We start from the raw sequence: 21,185 nt of genomic DNA, 5'->3' as shown, positions 1-21,185 counted from the left end.
CAGAGTCACAACTCATCAATAATTGGATGGGTGCCTAGCTAAAAAAAACAAAACAAAAAACCCTCCAAAACAGAGCGATGGGAAAGTTACATTAATTAAAGACCCCAAAAGTTAAGTAAACACTAAACTAAAGCATAAATGAAAAGTCGCACAAAAACAGATGCCCAATTCACAGTTACCAAGAAGAGACTGCAAATTTACAAAACATTTTAAGCCCCCAAAGATTGGGGCCAATGCAATTTCCACAAGAGGAAAATTAAAGTCAGCCCCCCCCACCCCCACACACAGAAGTACAAATAATATCCTCCCAATAATTGCCTGTAGTTGGAGCATCTTCACAACAGCTTCATCCATGCAGAAGAACATTCTAGACATATTCACGAGAGGCAGAATTTTCTATTCTTTTTTTTTTTCTACGCACAGCAATTGGCTGAATTTATTAAGAAATTTCATTGAGGCCGGTGTGGTTTCAACCTTAGCAACTTTAAGACAGGTGGGAGTTCAACTCCTAGCTGCCCCAGGGAATTCTGGGAGTTGAGGTCCACCCAGCTGAAAGTTGCCAAGTTTGAAAAAAACACTGATTTAGGCCAAGGGTCCCCACCGTGGCAACTTTAAGCCTGGCGGACTTCAACTCCCAGAATTCCCCAGCCAGCTTTGAAGCTGAAGTCCGCCAGGCTTAAAGTTGCCAAGGCAATGGAGACCCCTGATTTAGGCCATACTGCAAACACAGTAGGGGGGAAAGCATCTTTAATTTGGTACCCAGGAATAGCTCAAGCCAAGAAAGTCCTCCCCTTTTTCAAATCTTCCTTCAAATCACACAATTCTCTTCATCTCAGTCCCTCCCCCTCAAATAAGGCCTGTGGGTGTGTAATGAGTCTGGCCTACTACACAGTATATTAATATCATTACATCAGAAGTGGGTTTCAGCAGGTTCTGACCAGTTCTGGAGAACCAGTAGCGGAAATTTTGAGTTGTTTGGAGAACCAGTAGTAAAAATTCTGACTGGCCCCGCCCCCATCTATTCTCTGCCTCCCAAGTCCCAGCTGATCGGGAAGAATGGGGATTTTGCAGTATTCTTCCCCTGCCATACCCACCAAGCCACGCCCACCAAGCCATGCCACGCCCACCAAGACACACCCACAGAACCGGTAGTAAAAAAATTTGGATTTCACCACTGCATTACATCATGGGTGAAAACCATATTGAACATTTGATAGTACTAAATGTATCATCTACTCTCGTAATATTAAATTCTCTCAGCAATTACAAATAGAATAATAATTATATATATATTAAGTGTTTACCGAGACACCTGGTCTACCCCAACATGTGGGAGGGGGCATTCATTTTGCTCTCTTTTGCCTTTCAGTTCCAATCCAGGAGCCTTCAAGTAGTTGCATTCACGACAAATCATTTTATACCAAATATATATTTTGCTGATAAAGAAATAAAAGGAGACTAGTACAGATCTATTTCAAGCTTTTTTGCTTTCATCAGCTAGCCATACCCTTACTTGGATTTGAACTTGGGCTTCCTGCATGTTAGGCAGTTGAATTAACCTTCTGAGCCACAAGTTCTCCTCCCTTCATCAGCTTAAGCTGGGGGAAAGATTAAGTGTTTACCGAGACACCTAAATATATATATATATAATCAATCCCTGGCAAGTTAAAATGTAATAACTTGATAATGAAAAAGCAGATAACACAATCCTTTAGTTCACTGTCAAGCCCTCTGCAATTACAGGCAGTCCTCAACTTGCGACCACATCTGAGCCCAAAATTTCTGTTGCTAAGCAAGATCGTGCTTAAGTGAGTTTTGTCCCATTTTACGACAGGCCTCGTGGCAGTCGCTCAGTGAATCACTGCAGTTGCAAAGTTAATAACACGGCCGTTAAGTAAATCTGGCCTCTCCATTAACTTTGCTGGTGGGAAGGCCACAAAACGGGACACTGCAACCGTCATAAATATGTGTCAGTTGCCGAACGTCCGAATTTCGACCATGAACGCTGCAAATGTCATTAAGTACGAACACCGGTTATAAGTCACTTTTTTCAGTGGCAATTGTAATTTAGAATGGTCACTAAACGAATTGTTGTAAGTTGAGGGCTACCGGTAGCTCATTTTATAACTACTTTCTGGAAGGCCGTTAACGATGGAGGGAATTCCTAGAGAGGCCATTCGAGAAGACAGGAAGGCCAGAGGGGGTTCAGAGCCCCATCACGCCTCAAAATTGGGGCACCACTACCAACCTTTTCTCCTAGGAAACTGGTGCCTTGCATATCTTGGGCCCAAAAACCTGGCACGGCTAAAGCAAGCAGAGCACTTTGAAGATGCAACATAAATTTTTTAGCATGCATTGCAGACCATAAAAGAGTGCACAGTGCAGTAGACGGACCTTCTCAGAAAGCCCTGGCAGCTAGTTGGCACTCTGAGAAAAGCAGAGCCACAGCCTATCTACCTTCGGCCTCCTACCTTACAAAGGCAGGCAAAAGAATAAGGCAGACCCAGTGGAAGTGACCGCACGACGTTGAAATGTTTTTGATAAAAGATCTGAGTGACCTTCTTATCCCTCCCTTGAGTAGTAACAGGCCACTGAAGGCAAAAGGCCCATTTGACTTCCTTTTTTAAGCAGCTGCCAAGGTCCAAAGTGGGAAATCCATCCAGGGACATTCAATGGACCCTCCAAAGAGAGAGGCAGTCTACCTCGGAATGCCAGAGAACGGAGCAAATGACAAGGGAAGGTCACCGCCTTCTTTTGGCAAACTCCTTCCCAACCACCTGGCTGCCCGCCATGGGGACTGGGAGATATATGACCTGTTTTGCTTGCAATCCAAGAAGGCAGCATCGTTTTCCCTGGTCGGGCAAGCGTTCGGACAACCCACCTCCTGAAGGGCGGCATTCGCTCGCCCCAAGTGGCATCTCCCATCAACCTCGGCCAACCGGTTTAAGCTTTGGGGTGGGGAGGATGGGGGTGGGTGGGGAAGATGGCACCTTTTGGGACTGGATCCATACGGAGTGTCCCCTCCCTGCCAGACAGACACTGCCAATTACAACACCGACTCTCCGACTACACACCCTTGGCAATCCTTCCCATCGCTGGGCTCGGAGAGAAGAAATGCTGCGTGAGCCTCGCTCACAACGGGAAGGAGAGAATGGACAATCCTTAGACAGAGCATACGCACACACACAGAGAGAGAGAGAGCACACACATATGTGCACAGATACTATAGCATAACCAACCCCAACAAGAGGAAGAGACGACGCTACGTGTCCATCTGTGGGTCTTCAAAACCGCAATGTGGATCGTTAAAAATAGAAAACGACAAGTCTGGTTTTCCCCCCATCGACAACCCCCCTTCTTCCTAATTTATTCTCCGGCCCCCTCTGGATCCTTGTCATGTCACATCCAGCCCCGGAGAGGGTCGTCGGTCTCTTTTTAATATGCTGCTCAGGTTGGCACAGGCTGGCATCGGGATGTGGATGGGGTGGGGGGAAAGGCTGGAAAAGCAGCCCCTTCCATTCTGCATCTATTTTTTTTCTCCCTCCCTCCCCATCCTGCTGCATTGGCTCCAACCTGCAAAAAAAAAAAACCTTTTCCTCCCCCCCCAGAAAAAAATATATCAAAACACAGCAACACAGGTCTTCTTACCTCATCCCCGAAGAAGGTGGAATGGAGAAAGGAGAGGACCCACAGCAAACCCATGTAGTCCCCCGCATCCTTCTCCAGCCTCTCTCCCTGTCTTGCTGAGATGGGCTTGGCTTTCCGGAGAGGGAGAAAGGCGTTGCAGTTGCAGGTCTGGGGGCGCCAGGGGGCAGTGGGGAGCACCTGGCGGGTTGCTGAGATGAAGATGGCGGGGGGGGAAGAGATGCAACATTGGCAGGGCCTTAGGGCTCAGCTGGGCCAATCTGATGTCGAATAGAAAGGAGCTGACATAATCTTTTACACTTTGTAGGTGGGCCTGATCTTCTTTGGGGGAGGGGGGTGAGGGGGCGGTTTGCGTCGGGAACCCCAGAAATGTGGCGCTTGAAGCTGGAGATCTTTATTGACAATGAAAGAGCCAGGAGACGAGTATTTTAAAGACAGTGTATCCTCCACCCACACACACCTAGAGCTATCCATCTGGGGCCCTGAAATCGGGGAGGAAGGCTGTGCTTGGGGGCATATATAGGACAGTGGGGTATGTTGAGTCCTCGCACTTACGATGAAGTCCTCGCACTTACGACGCCCGTCCCTGATAGGCTAAGACGCACGCACGGACTTGCCGGCGGGAGAATACCGCCTTCCCATTGGTTACCTAGTTTGACAGCTACAGTATAAATAGCTGTCAAACGCCAAAGTTGTTGCTCTGTTTCTCATTAGCTTCTACAGCTGTTGTTAGCAATAAAGAGTTCCTGTTTGATCTTAACCGAGTCTCGCCTCAGTTATTGGTCCCTGATCGCCCTACAGAGCAGGGTAGCCTTAAGGCCATTTCAAGGCAGCACCAGAGGTGGATTTTCAGCAGGTTCTGACCAGTTCTAGCGAACCGGTAGCGGAAATTTTGAGTAGTTCGGAGAACCGGTAGTAAAAATTCTGACTGGCCCCGCCCCCATCTATTTTCTGCCTCCCAAGTCCCAGCTGATCGGGAGGAAATGGGGATTTTGCAGTATCCTTCCCCTGGAGTGGGGTGGGAATGGAGATTTTACAATATCTTTCCCCTGCCACGCCCACCAAGCCATGCCCACAGAACCGGTAGTAAAAAAATTTGAAACCCACCACTGGGCAGCCCCCCAGTTCTGAAGCTCTTGTCTTTTCAACAACAATTCTTAATTCATCAGCTTTCTTCTGCTGTTGTGAAAGAATAGGCGGCTGTAACGATTGATTAATTGATTGATTGATTGATTGATTGATTGGTTGGTTGGTTGGTTCGTTTGTATCCTGCCTTTATTCTTTTTTTTACAAAGAATTCAAGGTGGGCGAACATATCCAACACACCTTCTTCCTTCTGTTTTCCCCACGACAACCCTGTGAGGTGGACTGGGCGGAGAGATAGGGGGGATGGACTGGCAAAAAAGTCACCCGGTTGGCTTTCCTGGTTAAGGTGGGACTTGGGAGTCCACAGGTGATGAATTCATCGTCTCCTGCTTTCCAGCCTTTCAAACTAAACTAAAAACAAACAAACAAACAACCTCTTCATGGGTCTTTTAGACAGCTTGTGATACATTTAAAAAAAAATGATTCAATGTTGGCATTTTTAAAGTGTTATTTGTTTTATTTCATATGACATCCTCTCCTCTCCCTTCTTTCCATCCTCCCACCCTCCTTCTCCCTCTCTTTTCTTCCTTCCTCCCTCCCTCCTTCTCCCTCTCTGTCTCTCTTTCTCTCCTTCCTTCCTCTCCCCCTCTTCCTTCCTCTCTCCCTCCTTTTCCCTCTCCCTCTTTCTCTCCTTCCTTCCTCTCCTCCTCTTCCTTCCTCTCTCCCTCCTTTTCCCTCTCCCTCTTTCTCTCCTTCCTTCCTCTCCTCCTTTTCCTTCCTCTCTCCCTCCTTTTCCCTCTCTCTCTTTCTCTCCTTCCTTCCTTCCTCTCCTCCTCCCCCCTCTATTTTCTTCCTTCCTCTCCCCCTCCCTCTCCCTCGCTTTCTTTCTCTCCTTCCTTCGCCTCCCCTTCCCTTCTTTTTTTTCTTCCTCTCCCCTTTCCTCCTTCTCCCTCTCTTCCTCTTTCTCTCCTTCCTTCCTTCCTCTCCTCCTCCACCCTCTCTTTTCTTCCTTCCTCTCCCCTCCCTCCCCCTCCCTCTTTCTCTCCTTCCTTCCTCTCCCCTCCCCTCTTTTCTTTCTTCCTCTCCTCTCCCCTTCCCTCCTTCTCCCTCTCTTCCTCTTTCTCTCCTTCCTTCCTTCCTCTCCCTTTCCCCCTCTTTCTTCCTCTCTCCCTCCTTTTCCCTCTCCCTCTTTCTCTCCTTCCTTTCTTTCTCTCCCCCTCCCCCGTCTATTTTCTTCCTTCCTCTCTCCTTGCCTCCTTCCCTCCTTCTCCGTTTTCCTCTTTCTCTCCTTCCTTCCTCTCTTCCTCCTCCCCCTTTATTTTATTCCTTCCTCTCCCACTCCCTCCCCCTCCCTCTCTTTCTCTCCTTCCTTCCTCTCCCCTCCCCCTCTTTTCTTTCTTCCTCTCCCCTTCCCTCCTTCTCCCTCTCTTCCTCTCTTTCTCTCCTTCCTTCCTTCCTCTCCCCCTCTCTTTTCTTCCTTCCTCTCTCCTTGCCTCCTTCCCTCCTTCTCCATTTTCCTCTTTCTCTCCTTCCTTCCTCTCTTCCTCCTCCCCCTTTATTTTATTCCTTCCTCTCCCACTCCCTCCCCCTCCCTCTCTTTCTCTCCTTCCTTCCTCTCCCCTCCCCCTCTTTTCTTTCTTCCTCTCCCCTTCCCTCCTTCTCCCTCTCTTCCATTCTCTCCTTCCTTCCTCTTCCCCTCCACCCTCTCTTTTCTTCCTTCCTCTCTCCCTCCCTCTTTCTCCCTTTCTTCCTCTCTTTCTCTCCTTCCTTCCTTCCTCTCCCCCTCTCTTTTCTTCCTTCCTCTCCCCCTCCTTCTCCCCACTCCTTCCTTCCTTCCTTCCTCTTTCTCTGCAAGCTAATGAGAGGAAAAGAAGATGGGCTGGGACTTTTTCTTTTCATAACCTGCCTGGAGGGTTTGTATAAACTGAACCCTGGACTATAAACTCAGCAATAAGTAAATAAACTTCAAATTCTAGGCCAGGATGGCTACAGATGATGGATATTAGGAATCAATGGAGCTATTCAGATAACCAGATTCAGACCTTGCATCACAGGCGGCTATAAATCCCCTCTTTCTTTCCTCCCCCAACTCCTTTCCCTCCCTTTCCTGGTCTCACCTGCTCCTAACTGCTCCAAACTGGAATCTCCGCCCTGAGCTTTATTTATATCAAAATATACCCCCAGAAGGAAAGCACTTCCTGTTCTTTCTTCTCGCTGCCCTTGACAAGGAGGAATGATCTTGACAGGCACAGATTTGTTCAGGAGATCTGGATCATCATCCCCCACAAAATCTGACATCCATAGAGCAGATCTGGAGATTATACCTGGGCTAGGTGAGTGTGCTGGAATTGCACTCGCGTGTTGCATGGTTTGGGATTTGGCTGAAGCTTGCAGACTTTTTTTTTTTTTTTTTTTTTGCAGGGATCTGAAATCCATGTCAGTCCTATTTTGGGAGTCCAGGGAGAGGAATAAAATCAATAATCCTGGTGGCAAAATTTGCCTAGGAGACTCCTCGCTACAAAGTTCGGATGGAAAGTTCTCCTCCTATTTGCTTTTTCCTTAGAGCAGGAGTGTCCAACCAGGGGTGAAATGCTTCCGGTTTGGTCCGGTTCACCCGAACCGGTAGTAAAGGCTACTGGTTCGCCGAACCAGTAGTAAAAAATGTTAAAAAAAAAAAAAAGTTCCGACGATCAGCTGAGTGATGCGCAATCGTCGGAACTTTTTTTAAAAAACTTTTTTGGCATTTTTTAAATACCAGTTCTCTGGAACCGGTAGTAAAAATGTTTTTAAAATGTTTTTAAAAAGTTTTTTAAAAAGGCTCCGACGATCATACCTGTGGTGCGCGATCGTCAGAGCCTTTTTTTAACCTTTTAAAAGCATTTTTTTACAACCTATTTGCCCGAAAATGCTTTTAAAAGTAAAAAAAAAAAAAAAGCTCTGACGATGCCACAGCTGTCAGCTGTGATCGTCAGAGCCTTTTTTTTACTTTTAAAATCTTTTTGGGGGAATAGATTGTTAAAAAAATGCTTTTAAAAATAAAAAAAGATCGCGAAGATCTTTGAAGTTCGCGCGACACAGCTGATCACCCACCCCCCGCGCGCTGTTCTACTTACCCCATGCCTCCATTTGGTGTGCACCGCGTGCATGCGCGCACCTTGCATTTGGTGTGTGGTGGGCACTGTGCATGCGTGGATGCAGCACGCATTTGGCACGCAGTGCGCATTCTCAGCCAGCAAACCGGTTCAGATTTCACCACTGTGTTCAACCTTGGCAACTTTAAAACCTGTGGACTTCAACTCCCAGAATTCCCCAGCCAGCACCTCTGAGGTTACCATGGGTGACTGTGGAATTCTGGGAACTGAAGTCCACAAGTGTTAAAAGTTGCCAGAGTTGGATATCCCTGCCTTAGAGCAACGGCTCATTTCGGCTTCTTGAAACTTGAGGAAAGAGTTAACTCTTTTGTTAAAATAGGGCAATGAGGCAAATTCTTTCTCTCAGTTAATACAATCCGCCCCAGCTTGCTTCTTGGAAGTTGTGATTAGTACTCTAGCTTCAAGTTTCTAGTCTTGCTGAAGGATTGTGCTCAAAATTGAGATCTTGAAGTAAATGAAAAGCAGGCATTGCCCATCTTGGAGGATAACAAAGAAAAGTATTTCCCTCAGTGTTATTTTGATCCGTCTTCTTCAGCCTGGGAACCAGACTACTAGTCCAGAATCCCATCTAATTTAGGATTTGCTTACTTTAATTGGCTTAATTTAGGAATTGCATACCTCCGAGGTTACCAGATTGAAAAAGGAGGATTTAAATTATGGGATGGGATGGGAAATGACGTTGATGACGTACTCTTTTAATATCGTAATTGCAGCCCACTGGGTATTTAAATACTGTATATGATCTCCCTTGGAATAATATTTTTAGCAACTGTCATTATAATTTGTCCTTTAAATGTGAATATGACTACCTCAATTCCAACTGTTAATCATAATTAATTAGCTGGAATTCTATCTCCCTCTTGGGCTGTTGTTCACCACCCACTCCTAAAAAGCTTCCAGAAGTGTTCACAAAATTCAGAAAATCCATGAAAGATATAAGAGTTGTTTTCACTCAAATCCATGTGTCTATGGAGATTCTCAGTCATCCAGGTCATGGTTGCTGCAAATATATATTTTTTAAGAGGCAACTGGACTTTTTGGTTGCCATACCGCATGCCGGCAGTTGTCGTACATTGGTGGTTGTGATGCATATTTTGAGTGACAGGTAGCCGCAGCAGAGGAGTGAAAGAGCCACATGTGGCTCCAGAGCCGCAGGTTGCTGACCCCTGCTCTAAGCCATGATTTAGATAGTCCAAGCCAACATTGTAAGATTAATTTGTGGCCACCGTTTCATAAAAACTCAGCTGGCTAATTTGATTAGCCATGGATAAGCATGCCAAGGAAGACCAAGACAGAAAGGCATCTAAACAACGAAAGGTACATCTATCTATGTGTATATACAGGTAGTTCTCAATTTATAACCGCAATTAAGAGCCAGAACTTTTGTTGTTGAGACAACTATTCAGCGAGTCACACCCAATTTTATGACCCTTTTTTTTTTGCCACGGTTGGGTGAATCACTATGGTTGTTAAGCGAATCACGTGGTTGTTCAGTGAATCCAGCTTCCCTCATTGACTTCCCTTGTGAGAAGCTGGCTGGGAAGGTTACAAACGGCAGTCACATGACCTCGAGATGCTGCAATTGTGGTAAATGCATGCTGGTTGCCAGGCATCAGGAATTTGATCACGTGACTGTGGGAATTCTGCCACGGTTGTAAGTGTGAGGACCAATGGCAAGTTACTTTTGTCAGCACTGTCGTAACTTGGAATAGTCATTAAATGAATGATTGTAAGTCGAGGGCTACCTAATATGTCTCTATGTGTCTATGCATAATGCGCCTATAGGTAATCCTCAACTTACAACAGTTCATTTAGGGACCATTCAAAGTTACAACAGCATTGACCAAAAGGGACTTATGACCGTTTTTCACACTTTCAACCGTTGTTGCAGGGTCACGTGAGCAAAATTCAAATGCTTGGCAATTGACTCATATTTATGACGGTCCCAGTGTCCCAAGGTCATGTGATCACCTTTTGAGACCTTCTGACAAGCAAAGTCAATGAGGAAGCCATGTTCACTTAAGAACCGTGTTACTAACTTAACAATTGCCGTGATCCACTTAACAACTGTGGCAAGAAAGGTCATAAAATGGGACAAAGATAAATTATTATTATTATTATTAAAACTCACTTAACAGACGTCTCACTTAGCAACAGAAATGTTGGGCTCAATTGTGGTCATAAGTTGAGAACTACCTGTATATACACACACACATATTTATATATATATATATATATATACAACAGGAGTGAAATGCTCCCGGTTCGGACTGGATCGCCCGATCTGGTAGCAATGGCAGCGGGTGGTTCAGAGAAGTGGTAGCAAAAATCCCTGCGTTCCCCCCCTCATGCCCAGCTGAGCCACGTGATCATCAGAGACTTCTTTCTTTACTTTTAAAAGCATTTTTTCTACAACCTCTTCGGCGGAAAAATGCTTTTAAAAGTAAAAAAAAAGCCTCTGATGATTGTGCGGCTCAGCTGGGATCGTCAGAGGCTTTTAAAAGCATTTTTTTCTGCAACCTCTTCGGCCAAAGAGGTTTAGAAAAAATGCTTTTAAAAGTAAAAAAAAAAAAAAGTTGGCCATGCCCACCCAGTCACATTACTCACCCCCCCACCAAGCCACGACCACAGAACCGGTCGTAACAAATTTTACATTTCACTACTGATACACAGTAGTGGCCAAAATTGTGGAAACCTTTTGGGAAAAGTGTATTTTTGAGGTTTGATGGCTAATAACACCACTTTTTTTTTTGGGAGTTTCAAGATAATCCTATTCCATTGCTGGAATGGCCTGGGAATAGCCCAGACCTTAACCCAATTGGAAATCTATGGAGCTGACTAAAGAAACGTGTTAGTCAGAAGCGACCCAACGATAAAACCCAGTTAATAGAAGCCATCATTCAATCTTGGTTTCACATTATGACAGCTGCGGAACTAAAAGACTTGGTTCACTCCACGGGAAGATGTTGTAAGGCCGTAATTCATGCTAAAGGTTACCCAACTAAGGATTAACTGACATGGTGTGTGTGTATTTTATTAGTTAACCAAATGCAGGATTGTGTTCATTGGGCTCAGTACTGGGGTGCTGAATGTTTTGGAAGAGGTTCATTTAAAACACAAAGTTAAGATGTTGCAACGTGAAAGTCTTACAGGAAATTTATAATGCAATTTGCCTCCAACAAGTCTGTGTAAGTCTGATTTTTTTTTCACAGCCCTCCAGGAGCTCTGGAAATAAAGCTGTAGGAGGTTCACAGACCACCCATCCTCAACTTTGCATTGTGCGAATCCGGTCAATTGTGTCTTATTCGGTGAACAATGCCTCAGTGTGATGTTTGAATATAACTTTCTCCCTTGAGCCAAGTTTAACTCCTGCTCATTACAAAAGGGCTGTCTGCTGTTCCCATGCCAACAAGTGCAGAAGTGGTTTGCCATGGCCTTCTTCGAGAATGTTTTTCAGTCTCTTGGCTAGTCTACTGTTTCTGGGGTTCCCCATCCACGGATTAACCAGGTCCAACATGGTTTATCTTTTAGCAAGGGATTCTCTGACTGGTTGCTGGGTGGGCGTGGCCATGGTGGGTGAGGCCTAGTCAGCCTCCTGCACCATGGCAGTGGTGGTGGTGCGTTTTTGCCCTCCCCAGGCTTTGGAGGCTTTCCTCGAGCTTCTGGGAGGGTGAAAACAGCCTCCCCAGGCTCCAGAGGCCCTCCCCAGGCACTCATTTCCCTCTGGAAACTGGCCCGTTTCCGGCCTTCCTGATCTTCCGGTAGGCCCGTTTTTTGCCCTCCCTGAGCCTCCATTCGAACCCTGCACTTACCTGTATCCAAAACAGGCCGTGCGGGGACTCCTGGGAGGGGCGGGCGGGGTGGGCCAACCAAGAGTGGAATTTGGGGCAGGGGTGAAATTCAGCAGGTTCTGGAGAACCGGTAGCGGAAAATTTGAGCAGTTCGGAGAACTGGTAGTGGAAATTTTGAGCAGTTCGGAGAACTGGCAAATGCCATCTCTGGCTGGCTCCAGAGTGGGGTGGGAATGGAGATTTTGCAATATCCTTCCTCCAGGATTGAGGAGGGAATGGGGATTTTGCAGTATCCTTCTCCTGCCATGCCCACCAAGCCATACCACGCCCACCAAGCCACGCCCACAGAACCAGTCGTAAAAAAAATTTGGATTTCACCACTGATTTGGGGGTTTTTAGCTAGAGATTCTCCCGAACCCCTGCGAACCCCAAGCGGCCAGCTATTGTGGCGTGTTTATGCGCTTATGTGGTCTGAAACTCCCAAAGGTGCTTTTTCAAGAGGCAACTGGACTTCCTTGGTTTGTTTTTCTTTGAGAATATTTCTCATCCAAGACGCTTCTTCAGTTCATTCAACTGAAGAAGGTTTTTGGATGAGAAGTTAAATGTTTTCAAAGGAAAAAAAAACCCAAGGAAATTCAATTGCCTTTTGGAAAAGCATCTTAGAGGGAACCATGACTTGGTTAATTGAGAATCTCCATAGACATCAAGTGGTCTGAAAGTGAATTGGGTCAACTCAAGGACATTTTGACACCATCCTAAGCTCCTGGCTAACTAACTTTGGGCCTGGAGTCTACCTTATTTGAAAAGGCACCTGGGAGCAACTTTTATCTATTTATTCAGAAAATGTATACAGCTGCCCATCTCGCTCACTGGGAGGATTACTGTTCTGACTTAGGCTTCCCAAGATCACGAAGCAGACTCCTCACTCCGATTAAACCTCTTTTATTAAGGCTAAAGGGAAATCCCTCTCCAGCAAAGTCCTGGCAAACAATCTTTTAAAAGATTTCATAACTACAGACCTTTATCAAACTTGGAGGGTTGCCAGGCAGATATCTTCCAAACCGCCACGCTGGAGCAACAGTTACTTGGCAAGAAATCAGGAACAGATCTTCACCCTAATGAATTGAACTAATTGTTTCCTGCAAACTCCCCTCCCCTTTCGCTCCTCTTTATTCCCTATGGGAGGGGCCATTCACCTGTGGCTCTACTCCCGTGTCAACCCTTGTTCCTTAGCTGTTCCCTTCTCCTGGCAGCTCTGCACATGCGCACATCAGGAACAGGCTCCAGCTGTTCTTCTGCCCCACTGATATCCGACTCTGAAGGCAGCTGATAACTATTAGATGGCCCTGGCCCCATCTCTGCCTCCGATGCAGAGCTCTCATCAGAGCCTTCCCCAGACTCCAGGACTGGCCCATGTTCCTCCCCAACCTCCTCACTGTCTGAGCTCCGCTGGTTGCTCGTGGGCCACAACCAGTGGTGGGTTCCTCCTGGTTCGGCCCGGTTCCCACGAGCCGGTAGCAGTGACGATATGATGTCACCGAACCGGTTCTTTCCCTTCCTTCCTCCCTTCTCTTCCTTCCCACTCTCTCCTTCCTTCTTCCATCTCTCTTCTCCTTCCTTCATCCCTCTCTATTGCTGTATGTTTTTGTGCCTATGGATTACTCAGAGAGCTGAAAAAGTTATTTTTGACTGGTCCTCGTACTTTTGACCAGTCCTTGAACTTACGACTGTCCTCTTACGTTTTTCGCCCTATCTTGTCACCATGGTGAAGAGAAGCAGTTGTGAAATGAGTGACACGGTTGTTAAGAATGCTACAATTGGCATAAATGATGACCAGTCATAAGTGCGAGGACCGGTCAAAAGTGCAAAGACCTGTCAGAAATCACTTTTTTCAGCCCTCTGGGTAGTCCTTTTGTGCATATGGACTACTCAGAGGACTGAAAAAATTATTTTTGACTGGTCCTCGCACTTTTGACCAGTCCTCGAACTTACGACTGTCCTCACATTTTACGTTTTTCACCCTATCTTGTCACCATGGTGAAGAGAAGCAGTTGTGAAATGAGTGACATGCTCATTTTGTGAGGATGGTCATAAATGTGAGGACCAATCAAAAGTGCGAGGACCTGTCAGAAATGACTTTTTTCAGCCCTCTGAGTAGTCCCTCTACACATAGCCATGGCCACCCGGTCACATGACCAGCTAGCCACGCCCACCCAGTCACATGACCTCCAAGACACGCCCACAAAATAAGCCACACCCACAGAACCAGTAGTAAAAAAATTTAGAACCCACCCCTGGCCACAACAGTTACAGAAATAAAACCCCCAAAACAAGACCCAATAAACCCCAATTGCTCTGGTGACCACCATCAAAGCAACCACTTGACCGGCTTCATATCAACCTGAGTTTCTCAGGCCTGCTGACAAGACAGGTCTTTAGGGCATTTAGAAAGAGTATCAAGGTTAGAGTCCACTTTATCTTCATAGGAAGATGTTCCACAGGGAGGAGGCCACCCCAAAGAAGGCCTGTCAACTGTCCCGTTGGTAAAATCAGTAAAAGAAACTCCTGGGACATTGTTTTACCAAGAATATAACTTTACTGAAGATTCCATATAGGCACAGAAGTAGCAAAGCCAGTTCTAAAGTTTTCCTGCGAAAACCAGCAGAGTTAAAATCCCCTTTTTCCCTTGGACCTCCCCACGGTTCATTGTCCACCAATCAAATTGTATTCATTTTGTTTTGGGAACATTCTGAGCAGCTCAGAGTTTTCCCAGCGTTTGTCTTTACAGCGTGTTTTGGGACTGTCCCGGGTTGCGTTGGCTCGCTTGAATTCCCTCCCAAGCAGGGGTGGGTTCTAAATTTTTTTACTACCGGTTCTGTGGGCGTGGCTTATTTTGTGGGTGTGGCTTGGAGGTCATGTGACTAGGTGGGTGTGGCTAGCTGGTCAGTCATTTCTGGAAGGTCCTTGCACTTACGACCAGTCCTCGCACTTACGACCCGACTCATTTGTTTGCTTTTAACACTGATCAGCTGTAGGACGGCCCTTTGAAGCCCCGCGGCAAGAGTTTAAACAGTTTTTTTCCCTCTAGTCATCAGCTGGGACTCAGGAGGCAGCAATAGATTGGGGGTGGGACCAAATAAAATGTAAGAATAACGTGAGTGGGGGGGGTGGGAGGGCGGGGGGGGAGAACCGGTTCGGTGATGTCATATCGTCACCGCTACCAGCTCGGCCGAACCGGACCGAACCGGGAGGAACCCACCACTGGTATGTGGCGATTCAGCCATGACAAGGCCCTTCTTGATCCTATTAGATCAGGGGTGTCAAACTCAAGGCCCGGGAGCTGGATCCGGCCTGCGGGTTGCTTAGATCTGGCCCACAGAGCCGCTGTGGAAACAGTGAAGGACTGGCCCACGGTGCATCTGCCAGCGAAAACGGAGCTCGGGTGGGCTGCGGGTGGAGGGTTGCAGGAAACTATCGCAACCTAAAACGGAGCTTAGGAAGGTCCATGGGTGGCCCTCCCGAGCTCCATTTACCCTGGCAGAAGGTTGCAGGAGGCTGTCACAGCCGAAAACGGAGCTCAGGAGTTCGTTTCCTATGGCAGAATGGTGGGCCAGCATAGGTGCCCCTGACACGAGTGACAAGCTGACCACACCCACCCTGGCCACGCCTACCCACCCACCCCGAGGTCAAACAGAATCCTGATGTGGCCCTCAATGAAATCGATTTTGACACACCTGTACTAGCTAGATCTCTATAGGGGAGCGGACGAGGGGTGAAATGTTACCGGTTCGGGCCAGTTTGCCCGAACCGGTAGTAAAAAATGCTTTAATGTTTTTTAAAAAAAGGTTCCCAAGGTTGTGCGCCACAGCTGATTACCCCCCCCCCGATTGTTCTACTTACCTTCCCAAACCTCCTTTTGGTGTGTAATGTGCATGCATATGCCCAGTGCGCACTTGGCGCAAAGCCTGCATGCGGGGCCAGCGAACCGGTAGCAAACCGGTTCAGATTTCTCCACTGGAGGGGACCCATAACGTATCTTCTTCCCTGCTCTGGTGGGCCAGAAAAGATGGCCCTTCAAAAAACTTTGCCCCAGGCCATGTAGGGTTTTTAAGGGCAGCTCCCTCAAGAGAAGTGACACATGTGCAAATCTAGACCTGCGTGAAACCAGGCGGGCCACTGGATTTTGAATCAATTGAGGCTACCGGATATTTTTCAAGGTTCAGCCCCATATAGACCACAGTATAGCAGTCAAGATGGGAAGTAGTGGCTTGGTGGCTCAGCAGACTGATAGCATTGGGATTAACACAGCTGTCTGCAATTACTGTAAATTTGAATCTCACCAGGCTCAAGGTTGACTCAGCCTTCCATCCTTTTTAAGATAGGTAAATTGAGGACTCAGATTGTGGGGGCAATAAGCTGACTTTGTATAAATATACAAAAGTATGAAGGCTATTGCTTAACGCATTGTAAGCTGCCCTGAGTCTCCGGAGAAGGGCGGCATATAAATCAAATTAAAAAAAAATAATAATTAAAAAAAAAGTGACTAGGATGTAGGCCAGAGGCCTTCAAACTTGGCAGCTTTAAGACTTGTGGACTTCAACTCCCAGAGTTCCTCACCCAGCTATGCTGCTGCTACCTGCTTGAAGAGCTACCTGTTCCTCAAGTGGCAGTTGTGAGTCCAGGAGAACACTCCTCTCCCCCCCCCCAGATTATGCACCAGGTCCATCTGTGGACCAATCTCTGAGTCCTAAAAGAAAAGAGGAATTAGGGGTGACAATAATAGTTCAGTATTTCAGTATTTGAGGGGTTGCCACAAAGAAGAGGGGGGTCAAATTATTCTCCAAAGCACCAGAGGGCAGGACAAGGAATAATGGTTGGAAACTAACTAAGGAGAGAAGCAACCTCGAATTAAGGCGAAACTTCCTAACAGTGAGGGCAATTAACCAGTGGAACAGCTTGCCTTCAGAAATTGTGGGCGCTCCATCCCTGGACGTTTTTAAAAAGAGGCTGGACAGTCACTTGTCTGAGATTGTACAGGGTCTCCTGCTTGAGCAGTGGGCTGGACTAGAAGACCTCCAAGGTCCCTTCCATTCTATTCAAGGGCGTGATTTAATACAGGGCAGCTTCCAACAAACGTGAGCAGCTAGCGTAACAATCACCGTATGCAATATTTTTCGTTGCAGCCAACTCCATGGAGAAAGAAACGGTCACAACTCTGCTCAGTGGCACTGGCGCTCAAGCCCCACGGCTGTGCCGAGTCAGCCTGGCCAGTCTCGCGGTCTTCCGCCTGGGATTCCTGATCTTAGGAGCTGCAACGGTTTGGCGGGACGAGTCGGCTGACCTGCGGTGCAATTCCACCCAGCGGAGCTGCCTCCTTGCTTGTTGGGATGAAGCTTTTCCCATCTCCCCTTTCAACCTCTTCCTGTTGCAGGCGGCCAGCCTCCTCACTCACGGCTTGGCCTGCGTGTTCCTGTTTCCTTCGCTGGACGTCCAGGGCAAGGGCCTTGGGGGGCAGAGCCAGCTGTGGCGCAGTGGTCTAGAGCTCAGGTCGCATTTGGTCAACCTCTTGGCCAAGATTCTTCTGGAGGGCCTCTTCGTGATGACCTTCCACAGCCTCTACAGCCACTATCCAGAGACGCTCTATTTTCCCCCTTCTGTGTCTTGTCCTGAAGCCACACGGTGTACGATCCAGGCGGCCAGCTGGAAGGAGGCATTCAGCCTCTTCATAGCCGCAACATCTTGGATTTCTATCGCAGTGGCCGTCATTGCTTTGTGTCTTGCGATCAGGGAAATGCTCCAAACTGCCTTCTCGGCCTGCAAAATCTCACCAATGGGAGCGTCTCTCCTTCGTTCAGTACGCTCGCCCCCTTCCAAATGGGACTTTACGTGGAAGAGATCTTCCAACTGGGTTCCAGTTTAAGGGGTCTGGCTATTTGGAAATCTTTGTCATCACCTCTGCGGCCTTGTCTGGAGATCAACTACAGGTCGTCCTCGACTTACAACCAGGACTGGGACCAGAATTTGTTCTTTAGCAAAGCGGTTAAGTGTGTCATGCCCCATTTTATAACTTTTTTTTTTTTTGCCACGCTTAAGTGAATCACTTAAGTGAATCACACAGGGACACATTGGCTCTGTGGTTAAGATGCTGAGCTTGCTGCTCGAAAGATCGGCAGTTCAGCGGTTCGAATCCCTAGTGCTGCGTAACGGGGTGAACTCCTGTTATTTGTCCCAGCTTCTGCCAACCTAGCAGTTTGAAAGCATGTTAAAAAATGCAAGTAGAAAAATAGGGACCACCTTTGGTGGGAAGGTAACAGTGTTCCGTGCACCTTTGGCATTTAGTCATGCCAGCCAAATGACCACGGAGACGTCTTTGGACAGTGCTGGTTCTTCGGCTTTGAAATGGAGATGAGCACCGCCCCAAAGAGTCGGGAACGACTAGCACATATGTGCAAGGGGAACCTTAACCTTTATCAATTGTTTGTCTTGCCTGCAGAAACAAGGTTCATTTTGGGAGATCTAAAATGGATCGCTACCTCCTCTCCCAGCCTGTAATTCCTCCACTTTATCTCCACTACTTTACCTTTAAGTGAATCACATAATCGTTAAATGAATCCAGCTTCCCCCATTGACTTTGGTTGTCAGAAACCAGAAAGGATGAGTTCAGGCAATGATCATGTGACCCTAGGATGCTGCAATCGTCATAAATACATGCAGGTTGTCAAGAGCCGGAAATCTGATTATGTGCCTGAGGGGCAAACCCTGACACAATGGTCCTAAGTGCAGATCTTAAGGCACGTTTGTCAGAGCCACCGTGACTTGGAACAGCTGGTAAAAGAATGGTTGTTAAGACAAGAATTACCTGTGCAGGTGCCTTGCAAGGAGAGGCAGAGAATGTGTTGAAAGGATGGGACTTTGTGGTGCTTCATCCCCATCAAAGTGCTTGTGGGCTTATCTATGCAGGATTTTAAATGCAACCTCTCTAGATGACTTTTGCTAAATCTACTGTGGAATTCTAAGTGTGTCAATCGCAGCCTATTTGCAATTGACATTTCTGTTAATGCAGCACTGTACGTTTATTTTAAAGTTTTTACTCACTTAGTAAAACTTACCAAAGGCTTTTTTTGCCCCTAAAATGGACAGCTGGGCTCCTACAGAAAAAAAAAAAATCACATCAGAGCTTAGTGTCCGTGGAGATTCACAATCATCCAGGTCGTGGTTGTCACAAAAATGCTTTTTCAAAAGGCAACCGGATTTTGTTTTTCCTTGAAGATGTTTCGCTTCTCATCCAAGAAGCTCCTTCAGTTCTGCAAACTCTGCCAGAAATTTGCATTACAGGTGGTCCTTGAATTGCAGCCGTTCGTTTAGTGACCATTCAAAATTAGAATGGCACTGAAAAAAATTGTCTCAAACCTGGTCCTCACATTTAAAACTTGTTTCAGCACCATCACCCCCATAAGTCACATGATCGAAATTCAGCTTATGCAAAGCTCTCTCCCTTTGCAGGCCAGGCTTTGCTGAGCTCACCAGGGGGACCCTGAGTCTGTCTAAAGGGCCTGGAGGAGCCAGGAGGATTGGGGGAGGGGGTTCAGTGGGTCACAGCCCAGGAGACAGAGTAGAGACAAGACTCTCTTTAAAATAGCTGCTCTCCAACTGCAAAAGTGTCCCAAGCACGGGAAGCAGGAGTGGCAGAGGTGGGTTTCAGCAGGTTCTGACCAGTTCTGGAGAACCAGTAGTGGAAATTTTGAGTAGTTCGGAGAACTGGTAGTAAAAATTCTGACTGGCCCTGGCCCCATCTATTCTCTGCCTCCCAAGTCCCAGCTGATTGGGAGGAAATGGGGATTTTGCAGTATCCTTCCCCTGGAGTGGGGTGGGAATGGAGATTTTACAATATCCTTCCCCTGCCACGCCCACCAAGCCACGCCCACCAAGCCTTGCCACGCCCACTTAGCCACACCCACAGAACCGGTAGTAAAAATTTTTGAAACCCACCACTGAGGAGTGGGCTGCTGGGGATTCGCAGGAGTTCGGGAGAACCTCTAGCTAAGATTCTGTCCAGTTCGGGGAACCCCCAAATCCCACTCCTGGCTAGCCCTGCCCACCCTGCCCCTCCACTCCCCTCCCAGGAGTCCCCATGCGGTCCATTTTGGATGCAGGTAAGTGCAGGGCATACGCTGCGAAGGCTTGGGGAGGGCGAAAAACGGGCCTACAGGAAGTTCAGGAAGGCTTGAAACGGGCCCATTTCCGGCTTCCCAGAGCCTGAGGAGGCTGTTTTCACCCTCCCGGAGGCTCGAAGAAAGCCCCCAGAGCCCAGGGAGGGCAAAAACACCCCCACCCCCAGCCGTGGTGCAGGATTCCGACTAGGCCATGGGGCAGAGAACTGCTTGCTAAAGTTTTTGAAGAGCATCCCTGTGCTTTAGGCTTGCCCAGAAGTTGGCAACTGGGCTTCAGCTATCCTGGCTGACCACGGTAAACGGGTAGTAAACCGGTTCAGATTTCACCACCGACAGGCACCTTGTGTGAAGGCAGCCTGGGAACTGTGGTTTGGCAAAGGTGTTGTTCAGGGCCGGATTTTCCTATAGGCTAACTAGGCTTCAGCCTAGGGCCTGAAGATCAAGAGGGGCCTACATTCAAATTGTTAGCAAAATTAAAATTACACTTTCACTATAGGTGAAAGGGCCTCATAAGTGGAATAGCCTAGGGCCTCTTTTCATCTAAATCCGGCCCTGGTGTTGTTGCTTTGGGGGTCCTCTCATTTCTGGGTGAGCTGCTTTCCCTTCAGATGGCTGAAACCCATCAGCATATGTTCCAGATTCCGCTGAAACTTGGCCAGTCCATCTGGATCTTCTTGTTCTGCCCAGAGAGTTGCTCCAGCTCAGCTGGCACTGAAGGGCCCATCCTGGAATAGGCCCAGAATCTGGCCCAAGTATCTGACTTGGTGCGCACTGGTGCTGCCTGGTAGCCATTCTTCTCCAGCCCTCCAAGGTGGCTGAAGGAAGCCCCGGACAATGCAGACCAGTTGTTCTACTGGCCCAAGAAACAGGGGTGAAGGATCCCTGGTCTTTTGTCCAGCCCTTTCCTCACCCCACAAAGCTCACGGCCTGAGCGAGAGGGAGTCCACTTACAGGGGGCATCCATGCCCCCTGTAAATGGACTTCCTGAGTGTCACATTCGGGGCCATCGGGTCCGGGACAGGCCAGGGGTGGGGGTGAGGCAAGGGGATCCTGTGGCTTTTTATGGCAACGTGCTGGGCAGATGACCGTTTCTCTGGCTTTTGCTCTCTCCTACTTCTTTTGCTTTGCTCTTTTGAAGCAACATCACGTAGGCCACCTTGGAGGTGATTGGCCCCTCTCATAGATTTACCCCAGTGATTGTGTTGGGGCACAATAACAACCAGGAAACAAGCTCTGACACACACACACACACACACACACACACACACACACACACACACACACAGAGAGAGAGAGAGAGAGAGAGAGAGAGAGTTTAGAAGAAACCAGGGCTGCATCAG

General features: G+C 47.6%; 2 protein-coding genes across 2 annotated transcripts in view; one reads left to right on the top strand and one right to left on the bottom strand.

The window, feature by feature from the left end:
- Positions 1–3,813, bottom strand: part of APC2 (APC regulator of Wnt signaling pathway 2) — an 81,066-nt gene extending 77,253 nt beyond the window's left edge. The window contains exon 1 of the mRNA XM_034422639.3: positions 3,649–3,813. Within this exon, the coding sequence (XP_034278530.2) occupies positions 3,649–3,702 (54 nt within the window). The 5' untranslated portion in view covers positions 3,703–3,813. The remainder of the gene's footprint in view (positions 1–3,648) is intronic.
- Positions 3,814–6,914: 3,101 nt separating this feature from the next.
- Positions 6,915–18,920, top strand: LOC148116337 (gap junction beta-3 protein-like). The gene is made up of 2 exons (XM_087893701.1): positions 6,915–7,064; positions 16,858–18,920. Exons 1-2 carry the CDS (start codon positions 6,965–6,967, stop codon positions 17,592–17,594), a joined length of 837 nt encoding a protein of 278 aa, XP_087749827.1. The 5' UTR covers positions 6,915–6,964; the 3' UTR covers positions 17,595–18,920.
- The last annotated feature ends 2,265 nt before the right edge of the window (positions 18,921–21,185 follow it).

Source organism: Pantherophis guttatus, chromosome 1 (genome assembly GCF_059756535.1).
Source record: "Pantherophis guttatus breed Tessera chromosome 1, ASM5975653v1, whole genome shotgun sequence".
Taxonomy (NCBI): domain Eukaryota; kingdom Metazoa; phylum Chordata; class Lepidosauria; order Squamata; family Colubridae; genus Pantherophis; species Pantherophis guttatus.
Note: the sequence above shows the minus strand (reverse complement) of the source record. Positions and strands in the feature narration are given on the sequence as shown.